This window comes from Bison bison, unplaced genomic scaffold (genome assembly GCF_000754665.1).
Source record: "Bison bison bison isolate TAMUID 2011002044 unplaced genomic scaffold, Bison_UMD1.0 scf7180017864093, whole genome shotgun sequence".
Lineage (NCBI taxonomy): Eukaryota > Metazoa > Chordata > Mammalia > Artiodactyla > Bovidae > Bison > Bison bison.
The window spans coordinates 2,625,687-2,636,882 of record NW_011494665.1 but is presented as its reverse complement, the minus strand read 5'-3'; the positions used below and the strand labels follow the sequence as shown (position 1 = coordinate 2,636,882).

The following is an 11,196-nucleotide window of genomic DNA, read 5'->3' as shown; positions in this document are numbered from 1 at the left end:
ATACCTGTGTCTCCCACACTGCAGGCGGATTCTTTACCGACAGAGCCTCCTGGGAAGCCCGCCTCTTGTTGACTCTGGCTCAGATGGTAAAGAATCTGCCTGCAATGCGGGAGATCCAAGTTTGATTCCTGGGTTGGGAAGATCCCCTGGAGAAGGGAATGGCTAACCAATCCTGTAGTCCATGGGATCTCAAAAAGTCGGACACAACTGAGCAATGAACACTTTCACTTGTTTTTACTTGTTTACTCACTGCCGAAAACAGTTATGAATCCTGTGAAGCCCTGGAATCAGCCACTCAGTGAAGTGAAGTGAAAGTTGCTCAGTCGTGTCTGACTCTTTGTGACCCCATGGACTATACAGTCACCACCTAAAGTCTGCCCTAAAAGGAGCTTAAGATGATCAAAGGTGAATCCCTAGGAGGGACTGAGGAAACCCTCTGTCCTGTCCTGCTTGGTGCCTGCTACTCAAGGACCAAGTTGTTGGAGCGGGGTGGACCAAGATCCTGAGGAGCAGGCCTGTGGATCCTCACTGCACATCACATCTCTGACCCTCTGCATCTTGGCCTGTGGACTGGGTTAACAAATCCTCCCCTTACAGGGTGTTTGGAAGGATTACACATGGCTGGTCCAGTTGCTCACTTTCCTTCACTTCCCTTCTGGTTCTCCTATCCCACCAGCCTTGCCTGCTACCAGCCCACCCAGTGAGCCAGAGCATTCCTATTACTAAATCTGGGGTTTTCCAGGTGAGGCTTAAAGATCTAGATCTGTTCTCTCTAATATGGTAGCCACTTACTAAGTAGGGCTGCTTGAAAAATTTGAATTAATTAAAAAAATCACACTTAAAATGTAGTTCTTTTGTTACACTAGTCACACTTGGCTACCATACTGGACAGCAGAAGTATAGAGCATTTTGATCATCGCAGAAAGTTCTACAGGACAGCGCTTGGTCTTGAGTGCTAAACAGTTTCTTCCAGAGGTTTTCTGTTGCTTTTTATCCCTCTCTGGACCTTCTTTCCACATGAACACAGCTCATCTTGAACAGTTAATGGTTAAGGTTTTGGAGCCAGACTGATCTCTGCCCAGCCCTGCCATGGAGAATGATGTGAGCTTCAGCAAGGGATTTTTACCATCTCAGAGACTTGCTGTCCTCATCTGGAAAATAGAAATAATATACTACCTCACGGGGTGGTTATGAAGATGAAATGTGCTAAGTAAGGTACTACTCAGAGCACATAGCGAGATCTCTAACACAGAGCGAGTGCTTAAATACATGCAGCCAATAATGTATTTATCTGAAAAAAACATTTTGAGCTCCTCTGATGTTCCAGGCACTATTCTAAGAGCTGTGGATACAGCAGTGAGCCAAACAGACAAAATCCTTGGGCTCATTGGGGCTTCTTTCTATTAGGGATGTAAATTAAGTATATAGTATGATAATGACTAGTGCTAAGGAGGAAAAGGCTTCCCTGGTGGCTCAGATGGTAAAGAATATGCCTGCAATGCAAGAGACACAGATTTGATTCCTTGGTCAGAAAGATCCCCTGGAGGAGGGCATGGCAACCCACTCCAGTATTCTTGCCTGGAGAATCCCATGGGCAGAGGAGCCTGGTGGGCCACACACAGTCCATGGGTTGCACAGAGTCAAATACACTGAGTAACTAAGCATGCGCGTGCGTGTGCGTACACACACACACACACACACACACAAGGAGGAAAAACAAAGCAGGGGTTGGAGATAGGAACCATTTGTTCAAATCAAGAAGGATGTGGAACTGATCTTTTTGAGGGGAAGCTGGAGAAGTTCTCACCAAGAAGATGATGTTGGAATGAAAGTCTGAGGAAATCTAAAAATATTGAGGGATTCCTTATACTTCCAACTTGTGCAAGCAAATTCCTGCCTCCTCTTTAACAATCTGGTCCTACCTGAGGGCCTGTTGAGTTCTGGAGCAGAGGGCTCTGGTGGGACACTTGGATGCCCCTTGCCCTGGTGAAGTTTGGGTTTGTCTCTGGGGAAGCCAAGCCTTGGTCATCAGCTCTTTAGACTCCAGGTGCACAGGGAGGTTCTAGATGTCCTGTCCTTAATTGTCACTGAGGTGTTACGTCTTTGGAAGAGAGTCCTTGAGGACCGGAGTTGTGAGATAGCAAAAAAAGAGACTTTTAACCCTCAGACTGTTTGGTGAAGCCCTGGGGAGTTTCTTTGGGGTCATCTGTGTGCTTTACTCTCTTCTGCACTTGAGATCCAAAAAGGTCCAAAGTCTCTGCTAAAGTTGGGGACTTTCTGGCACGGTCCTGAGTTTGGCCTGACTTCCAGCCAGGCTATCTCCCAGTGCCTTTGTTCAGCTTCCCTCTGCCTCCCAACTTCCCTGCCTCTAGTCTTGCCTCTCTACCCTATGGTTACAGCAGCTGTCACCATCCTGGATCCTGACTGTACACCGAACTGTGCTAAGCTCTCTGCATCTATGATCTCACTTACTCTTCACAGCAGCTGTGTGTGAGAGGGGTCTTGGTGCCTGGCATAGAGAGGGTGGGCTGTTGGACCGCAGGTTTTCTCAGGGGGTGGGGGGGATCAGAAACTTGGTTTTAGACGTGTTGAAACTGAACTGTCTTTTAGACAATGGAGAGAAGATGCTGAGGAGCTGGGTATAGGAGTCCAGAGTTTGGGGATGCAGACTGAGTTTGAGGTATAAATTTGGGAGTTGGCTGATGACAGAGGTTATGTCAAGTCTTGAGCGTGGCTGAGATCACAGAGGGTGAGAACGTAGATGGAGAAGCGAAGAGGTCCTGGGCTGAGCCCTGGGGCGCTCCGACCTGGAAGAGGAGGAGGAGACTGAGAAGATGAGGCCGGGGAAGCAGGAGAGGAACCAGAAGAGTTGTCCTGAAAACGCAGCTAGGACAGTGCGTCAAGAGCTGGGAACGGTGTAGTGGTGTCAGACGCTGAGAGAGCAAGAAGACAGCCTGACCAAGGGACATAGCTACCCTCAGGCCGCTGGTGACCTTGACTTGATGTGAGGCATTTGGGCAAAATGGTGGAGGCCTAAGGCTGACAGGAGTGGACTAGAAAGAGAACAGGAGGAGAGAAACAGGAGCCAGCAAGTGGAGGCCACTCCTCTGAGGATTTTAGCTGTAAAGAGGAGTAAAGAAATGGAGTGTGCGTTGGCTGGAGACGTGGGGTCATGAAAGGAATTTTTAAAAAGATGACTGAAATCTCAGCCTGTTTGTATGCTGATGAACATAATCTAGTAGAGACCAAAAATTGACAGAGAATTGCTGAGGCAGTGTCCTTGAGTAGGCGAAAGGAAACCAAGGCTCAGAGAGGTTAAGAAACTCACTCAGGATGGCACAGCAAGGAAATGACGGACCTTGCGCTGAACCTGCTCTTTCCACTGTATCGCGTGTCGCCCACAACTCCCACCCTTCCCAAAGCTCGGAGGCATCAAGGTCACAGTTTCTCTTCTCGGTATTCTCAGAGACTTAGCAGCTCCATACACACTGATGTGGCAGAGACAGCTCTGATTTCGCCCCAGGAAGTGTCCTTCTTCAGTACTTTCAAGAAGAACACTTAAGGGCCTGTGTATGTTTAGGCCGTTGCAGTGTAACCCCCTCCTCCCTGGTATACATTCATACCACTTTGGGTCAGGGAAATGTTTTATAACCACATGTCCCTGCAAATGAGCTTTCTGTATCTCTAAGCAAGGCAGCTGGGAGAGCAGAGAGAGAGAAAACATCTCAGGTGGCAGGCAGTTCAGGCCTGTCTCTACACTGCCCACTTACCAAATCAGCCAACCTTGAGCCAAGTCACTCCAAGCTCAGACAGATAGAGCAACACTTCTTGAGGCCGAAACAAACAAAATCAGGTGCTTGATTGCTGTTACTGATCTGAAGAGCCTATTTTGATGGGAGAGGCTATAGTATGAAGACTTTCTCATAGAAAAGGAGAAAGACCCACCATTGCAGTGGGAATAATAATTGCTCATGTTTTTTGAGAGATTAGGTATGTTCTGAGAATAGTGCTAAGTTTTTAACATTAGTTATCTAATACAACTCTCACAACAACCTTTAGAAATAATTATTATTGGGCTTCCCTAGTGGCTCAGACAATAAGGAATCTGCCTGCAATGCAGGAGACCCAGGTTCGGTCTCTGGGTAGGGAAGATCCCTTGGAGAATGGCTACCCTCTCCAGTATTCTTGCCTGGAGAATTCCATGGACAGAGGAGCTTGGCAGGCTACAGTCCATGGGGTCGCAAAGAATCAGATGCGACTGAGTGACTAACAGATACACACACACACACACACACACACACACATTATTATTATTTCCATTTTTGAGATGGGAAAAGTGAGGCCTAAGGAGGTTGAGAAGCTAGCCCAAGGTCATACAAGTAGTAAGTGACTGTCCAAGGGTTGGAACTTGGGTGTGTCTGAATCCTCTTAACTACTTTAGACAATGGACTAGGAAAAAGTTCATTTATTTTTATAAATAAAGAACTTCCTCTTTATTTTAATTTTTTTAAAATTTATTTTTATTTATTTATTTGGCTGCACCAGATCTTTAGTTATGGCACACAAGATCTTCGATCTTCCTAGTGGCGTGAGGAATCTCTAGTTGCAGAATGGACTATCTGCCGCATATGGGATGTAGTTACCTCACCAGGGATCAAACCCAGGCCCCATGTATTGGGAGCATGGAGTCTTAGCCACTGGACTGCCAGGGAAGTCCCTAAAGAACTTCCTCTTTAATTTTTTTTTTGTATTTCATTATATGGACACACCGAATTTCGTTAGCCAGTTTCCTTTTGATGGACATCGTCTCTGGGCTTGTTTCCTGGCTTAGGCATTACAGATCGTGCTTCGGGGAGTAAGCTTGCATGTCCAGCATGTTGCCTAAGTGAAAGAACATGGGCAGCATGAATTCCTCGAAGGTGAATCTGTGGGTTGAAGGCCATGTGTGTTTGTGCTTTTGAGTGAGAGTGAAAGCTTCACCAATTCCTACTCCCGGTAGCAGTGAGAGAATGCCTGTCTCCACACCTCTGATGAAAACTTGTAATCAACCTGAGATGGTGTCTATGTGGAGTTAATTTTCATTTATCTTATCTGAGTGCGGTTATGCAGGTTTTTGCTTACTTAACAGATATTTGCATAGCCTGTTTCTATGAGCTTCCTGTTCATATTCATTGCTCGTTAAAAAAAAGAATTGGGTTGTTGGTCTTTTTCTTCTTTACAGGAGCTCTTAATATATTAAAGAATTTAGTCCTCTTTGATATGAGTTTTGAAGACTTTTCTCTAGTTTGTCATTTGTCTTTTTGGTGGGGGTTAGTTTTTGCCATGCATATTTTTAAAAAATTGTAGTTGAGTTTATCAACTTATTTTATGACTTTTAAATGTTGTATCATGCTTAATAAGATCTTCTCTATGCCAAAACTGTTTTAAAAGATTCTTTTGGAGGGGGGTGTGTAAAAAAGATTCTTTTTTTTTTTTTTCTGGTACTTTTAATAATTTTAATATTTAAATGTTTGATCCATTTAAATTTATCATATAGTGAGGTCTGGCTCTAACTTTTTGACTCTTGGTTGTTACCTGATGTCCTTTTTTGTAGTTTGTTGAATAATCCATTTTTCCCTCATTGATTTTAAAAAGTCACCTTTAAAATCTACCAAATTACTGTATATTATTGGGTTTATACAGCCTGATAGAGACTGAGTAGTTCAAAAATTCTGAGGCCTAATCGCCTGGGTTTGTGTCTAGGCTGACTCCTAGTTAGTTATGTAACCAGCCTCCTGTAAGATAAGCTGTTGAGAAGATCAAAGTAGGTCATCCATGTGCATACTTAGAATAGCACCTGTATATAGCCAACATTCAAATAAGCTATTTTAAAATAATTGTGGTAAGATACACATTGCATAACATTTATCATCTGAGCCATTTTGAAGGGCACAGTTCAGTAGTGCAGACTAAGCTTTTTGTGGTTACTATTATTTCTGAACTTTCTAGTCTCCTCTGTAGTTTTGTCCATCTACTCATGTGCCAGTGCCATGCTGTTCTCATCACTGTAGCTTTATAGTATGCTTTAGAGTCTTGTAGGGCTAATCTTCCTCTTAGTTCTCTGCTTTTTCAAAATTGTCTGGGCTATCTTTGCTTGTTTGCTTTTCAGTTTGAACTCTAGAATCAGCTTCCCTAGTTCCAAGAAAAAACAAACAAACAAAAAGTCCTGTTGGTGTTTTTATTAGGACGAAGTAAAATTTAGAGCTAACTTAGGGAGCATTGACATATTTATAATGCTGAGTCTCCCTAGCTCAAAACCTGGTAGGCCTGGTGAGGTTTATTTATGAGAGGAACAGGCTGAGGGCAGAAAAGCTGGAGTCTGGGTTTCCCAGTTTCACTAAGGGTAGACGCTCCTGTTCTTCCATTCTGAGCTGCCTGCTTCATGGTGACACGAAGCTGGACCAGAGTGTGCTTGTGTGTGCTGTGCTCATGGCAGTGGGGGTGAGGGGAAGAATGGCAGGAGGACTTTGGGGCTTTATAAAATGAGCACCGCAGTATAGCATGCATGCGGAAAAGTGTGCTCAGCATAAGTCTAAGAGCCCAGTGAATTTTCACAAATTGAGCATAGCCACATGACCACCAGCCAGCCGTATGGCCAGCCCCAGCAGGCCCTCCTGTGTCCCTTCTAGTCACTCTCTACCACACCTCCATTTTGTGACTTCTCAAATCTTTAGCTTTGCTTCCTCATATCTAAAGGGGTGGAGGAGTGGAAGCTGGGGCAGGTGGTGGGAGGGGTGGTGGTGGATGTGGCTTGGGATGGGGGTGGGGGAATAGGTATCAGGTGTGTGCTGCACCCCATCCGCCCTCTGCTTCGACAAACACATAATAAAAGACCCTGAAGGGGGCCAGGCTCCTGATTAGACTGCCTTGTTCAGAGGCATGATGACAGGACCCTTGCTGCTGTACTCCTGGGAAGGATGTGGGGCAATAACGAGCCAGGCTTTCAGTTCTGGCTACACCACACACTGGCTGTGTGACTTCTGGGCCCTGGTTGCCGTCATCTATAACAATGGGCAGGTTGACTAAATAATCTTTAATGGTCTTTACAGCCCTAGAAGAGTGACCCTCTGCTCAGCACCCGCTCTGTGGCTGTAGCCCCAGCCCAGCCCCTTTCTGGACCTGCAGCCACATGCCCTTCTTCATGGCTTACTGAGTCTTGCCTTTATTCTTTTTTCAATCTGCTTCTTGGGGTTTGGTGGGGGAGGGAAGTTAGATTGTTTGCTCTCCTTTGATATCTTTTCCTCTAATTAGCTTGTAATCTCTGAGAAGTGACCTAGGTCAGGCCTTCTGGGCCTGGGGCCAGCTGGTTATTTGTGATGCTGCCAGGGGAGAATTAAATGTTTTTCTCCTGAGGAGCTGGTCACACGCGCTGGTCTCTGAGTCAGCAGCCATCGTTGCCTTCTTATGGTCCAGAGGAGCCTCCCAGGCCCTCTCTCCAATCAGTAGATGTAGGGTCTGTGGTGCAGATAGAGGGCAAGACCGTGCCAAGGTAAATACTGACTCTGCCAAATACAAGACAAATACAAGCAGGTACAGAAGTACAAACACATTAGAGGGGGGAGGAGGGCAGGAGTCAGCAATCTGAGGAGGGGTCTGTGGGAAAGGGGTGGCTGGGGCCACATGGCCCTACGTGGCAGGGGAGGGCATTCTGGGGAGTTTTAGAAAGTGAGTGGGTGATCTGGTAAGAGCATGAGATTAGGGGTCTGGGGGGACACTTTAAAACTATAAATCGTCACAGGCATGCTGCTGCTTGGGCCCTGGCTTCTGGTGAGAGACCCTGTGGGCCTACTAATGTGGCAGGGCTGTGTGGGGGCAGGCTCACTCCCCTCCCAGCCACCCCCCCCAAGAACTCTCAGCCCCAGGGCTCAACCCCAGGGCTGTCTTCCTGGAACCTCTGTGATGGTCAGAAACACCTGGGGAAGGCAGAGAGGAGGAGAAGAAATTGGGAGGGGGGAGATGCAGGGTAATGGGCAGCCCAGAGAAGGGGGGCAGGGCTGGAGCACAGGGAGGCACCTGGACCCCCAGGGAGTGGTGGGGGAGGCTATGGTCAGACCCACCTGGAACCAATTGCAGGCTCCCTCCCTCACTGGTTGTGTGCATTCGGGTCAGTTCCTCAATGTCTCTGAACTTCCACGGAAGTAGGGACCAGCCTCCTCCTCAGCAAGGTATGTTAGGAGGGTAGGGCTCTTAGGTAAAGTGCCTGGCAGCTTGGCACGTGCTAAGCACTGTAGGTGGTGCTAAGTGTTACGGTTATTATTACTCGGGAAGTCAGGACATGGGTTTCAGTCCTTAGCTGGTGGGGGATGCAGGGACGGGATAGAGCACATCAGGCACTTGTTCTAGGCCCCATGGGACCAGATCCTGCTTCTGTTTCTCTTTGGACATTAGGTCCCCATGTTTTTTTTCCTCCTGGAGACTTCTCAGCAGGCACCTCTTTCCAGATCAAGGTCTTGCCTGCTAACAGGGTCCCCACGGTTCCTCTGTGACCCCTTCTGAGATCCTGTGTCCCTGCAGCCCCAGAGGCTGGAGGCCGTTCTATGCTGCCAGCCGGCCGGCCGACAGCTGGGAGAACTGTCCCTGCTCAGAAACCAGGGCGGTGGGATTAGCAGGCATGAGCTAAGTTGTGTCAGCAGCAGTGGCACTGGCAGCGGCTCCATGGCTTACATAAATGGGGCCAGGAAGCTGAACTTGTTTTTGCTGGCAGGAGCAACAACAGGCTGCAAAGGAGTTGAGAAATATGTGTCTCCATGTGCGTGTTTTTCTCTGGTTATTGACATTTGTGAGTTTACTTGAAGAAGGGTAGAAGTAGAAAAACAACAAAGCTGTCTGGGTTTCTGGCATCCAACCTCAGGTCCTGGATGGGGAAGAGCCCACTTCCCAGGGCTGTACTGCAAAGTTCCCAGGCTTGAGAGCTGTCGGCCGTGGTGGGGGGCCCCAGGGAGTGGGATTGCATGAGCACTGGGCCAGGAGAGGTGTGGGTTTGGTTTTCAGAGGTTACTAGGATCTAAACTCTCTTCCCCCTAGGGAATGAGAGGTGAAGGAGGTTGAGGGAATTTTCCTCCCCGGGGCTCTTGAGGGATAAGGGAGGTGCATTTGTCTGACAGCATTGGGATGCTCTGGCCATCTTCCTTCTCCAAACGTCATAGACTCTTAGAGTCATAAATCCACAGATTAATTGTATTTTCAAGCTGGGCTATTGTCTGAGATAAACAGACATAGACATGCTTCCTGCCCTTTGTGAGCTAGTGATTCAGAGTGATAAGATGCTAGATGGCAGGAACAGGGAGGGCGGGACAGCAAGGAGCTCCAGATTGTGATCTGAATCCTCATCTCACAGAGAAGGTGAGTAGGGCTCCACCAGGGGCTGTGACAGGCCCAAGGCTCATTGCAAGTCCAGGTGGCAAGACCAGGAATAGCACTTGGTCTTCTGATAACATAGGGCTGCTTCCCCTATGCCAGGCAGCACTGTTGGCTTCAGTCCTGGAGGCTGGGGTTGGAGGTGGTGGGCGTGGAGCCTGCACATAGCTCTGTCTGCAGAGTCAGCTCTGATCCCCTTGGAGGACATCAGATACCTGCTCTCCCTAAGGTCTTACTTCTCAACGCCTTTCCATGCTGTTCGCTCTGTATAGAATGCCATTCCCTGTAGCCAGTCAATCCTAAAGGAAATCAATGCTGAATATTCATTGGAAGGACTGATGCTGAAGCTCCAGTTCTTTGGAGTCAACTCATTAGACAAAGACCCTGATGCTGGGAAAGACTGAGGACAGGAGAAGCGGGTGACAGAGGATGAGATGGTTAGATAGCACCACTGACCAGTGGACCTGAATTTGAGTGAACTCCAGGAGCTAGTGGAGGACAGAGGAGCCTGGCATGCTGCAGTCCATGGTGTGGCAAAGAGTAGACATGACTTAGTGACTGAATAACAACAATAAATTCCCTGTAGCTCCATTTATCAAACTCCCACTTGTGTCTCAAATCTCTCTTCCTTTGGTGCCTCCCTTTAAGAATGTTTTAGCCCCTCTCTTGGCTCCCTCAATATGTTGGGGACATTTATCTTAGAGTGGTCTGCGTTATAGGCAGTTTTGAGTTCTCCATGGGGTTTTGTGGAGAAGAATGTCAGTGCATAGTAAGTGTTCACTAACTGTCAGTTCTCTCTATGGGATTAGGATTTCTGGCCTTTCACTTGATGGGGCACAGAAAAAAAAAATTCTTAAGGAGGGGACAGGCATTGGCTTGCAACCCTGGCTCAAATGTCTGAGCAGTTGCTCAAGGGCAGATGTTAAATTTCGTGCTGTGCTGAATGTCAGAGTGTGCAGGGCCAACCCCTCCCTCCCCACTCTCCCAACCCGGCCCTCACCGCCTAAATTGAGGGCGTGAGGATGTCTGGGACACATCTGTGGGGAACAGGAAGGGATGCTCTTGGGAGCTCCAATTTACCTGGGACTCCCTCCTCACTGTTCCCCGCTGTGTCTCTTCCTTTGGCTCTTCCCCCTCAGGGAGGGGCCCTGGCAGACTCCAGGGAGCAGGCAAACAGGGCATGTGGGGAGGGATAGTGACCTTGTATCCACTAGGGGATGAGGCCAGCACGGCTGAGGGCTAAGCATGTAGCGTGCGGCAAGAGTGACAGAACGCAGAGCCGCAAGGGTTGGAGGGCAGAGCTGCGAGGGCGGGGTGTGTACACCCTCTGGCCTGGATCGTGCTCTCAGAAGCTGCTTGTCCTGAAAAATCCACTCTCACCCCACCCCTGTTCCTTGCACTCTGCTCTACTTCCACCCTCTTTAGGTATAAATTCTTGGACAGATCCAGGCTATGTAGCTTCTGTGTTTTAAATATATATATATGTGTGTGTGTGTGTGTTCATTATAAGAATAATACACACAACTTACAGAAAATTGAAAAAAAGCAGAAAGATTAAAGAAAGAGGAAGAAATTGCCTCTCGTCCCATCCTTTGGGGGAGGTGAGTGAAAGTACCAGGAGGGCATTCTGTGAATATCACCTCTTCCTTTTCAAAGAGATGCTCAGGAGGGGGTTTCCTGGTTGCCTAGTGGTTAGGATTCCGGGCTTTCACTGCCTTGGCCCGGGTTCAATCCCTGGTTGAGGAACTGAGATCCTACAAGCCTTGAAGTGTGGCCAAAAAAAAAAAGAGAGGGAGAGAG

General features: G+C 47.8%; 1 protein-coding gene across 1 annotated transcript in view; it reads left to right on the top strand.

Moving 5' to 3' along the window:
- Positions 1-4,904: 4,904 nt before the first annotated feature.
- IL6R (interleukin 6 receptor) overlaps positions 4,905-11,196 on the top strand; it is a 46,309-nt gene continuing 40,017 nt past the window's right edge. The window contains exon 1 of the mRNA XM_010838440.1: positions 4,905-4,919. Within this exon, the coding sequence (XP_010836742.1) occupies positions 4,905-4,919 (15 nt within the window). The remainder of the gene's footprint in view (positions 4,920-11,196) is intronic.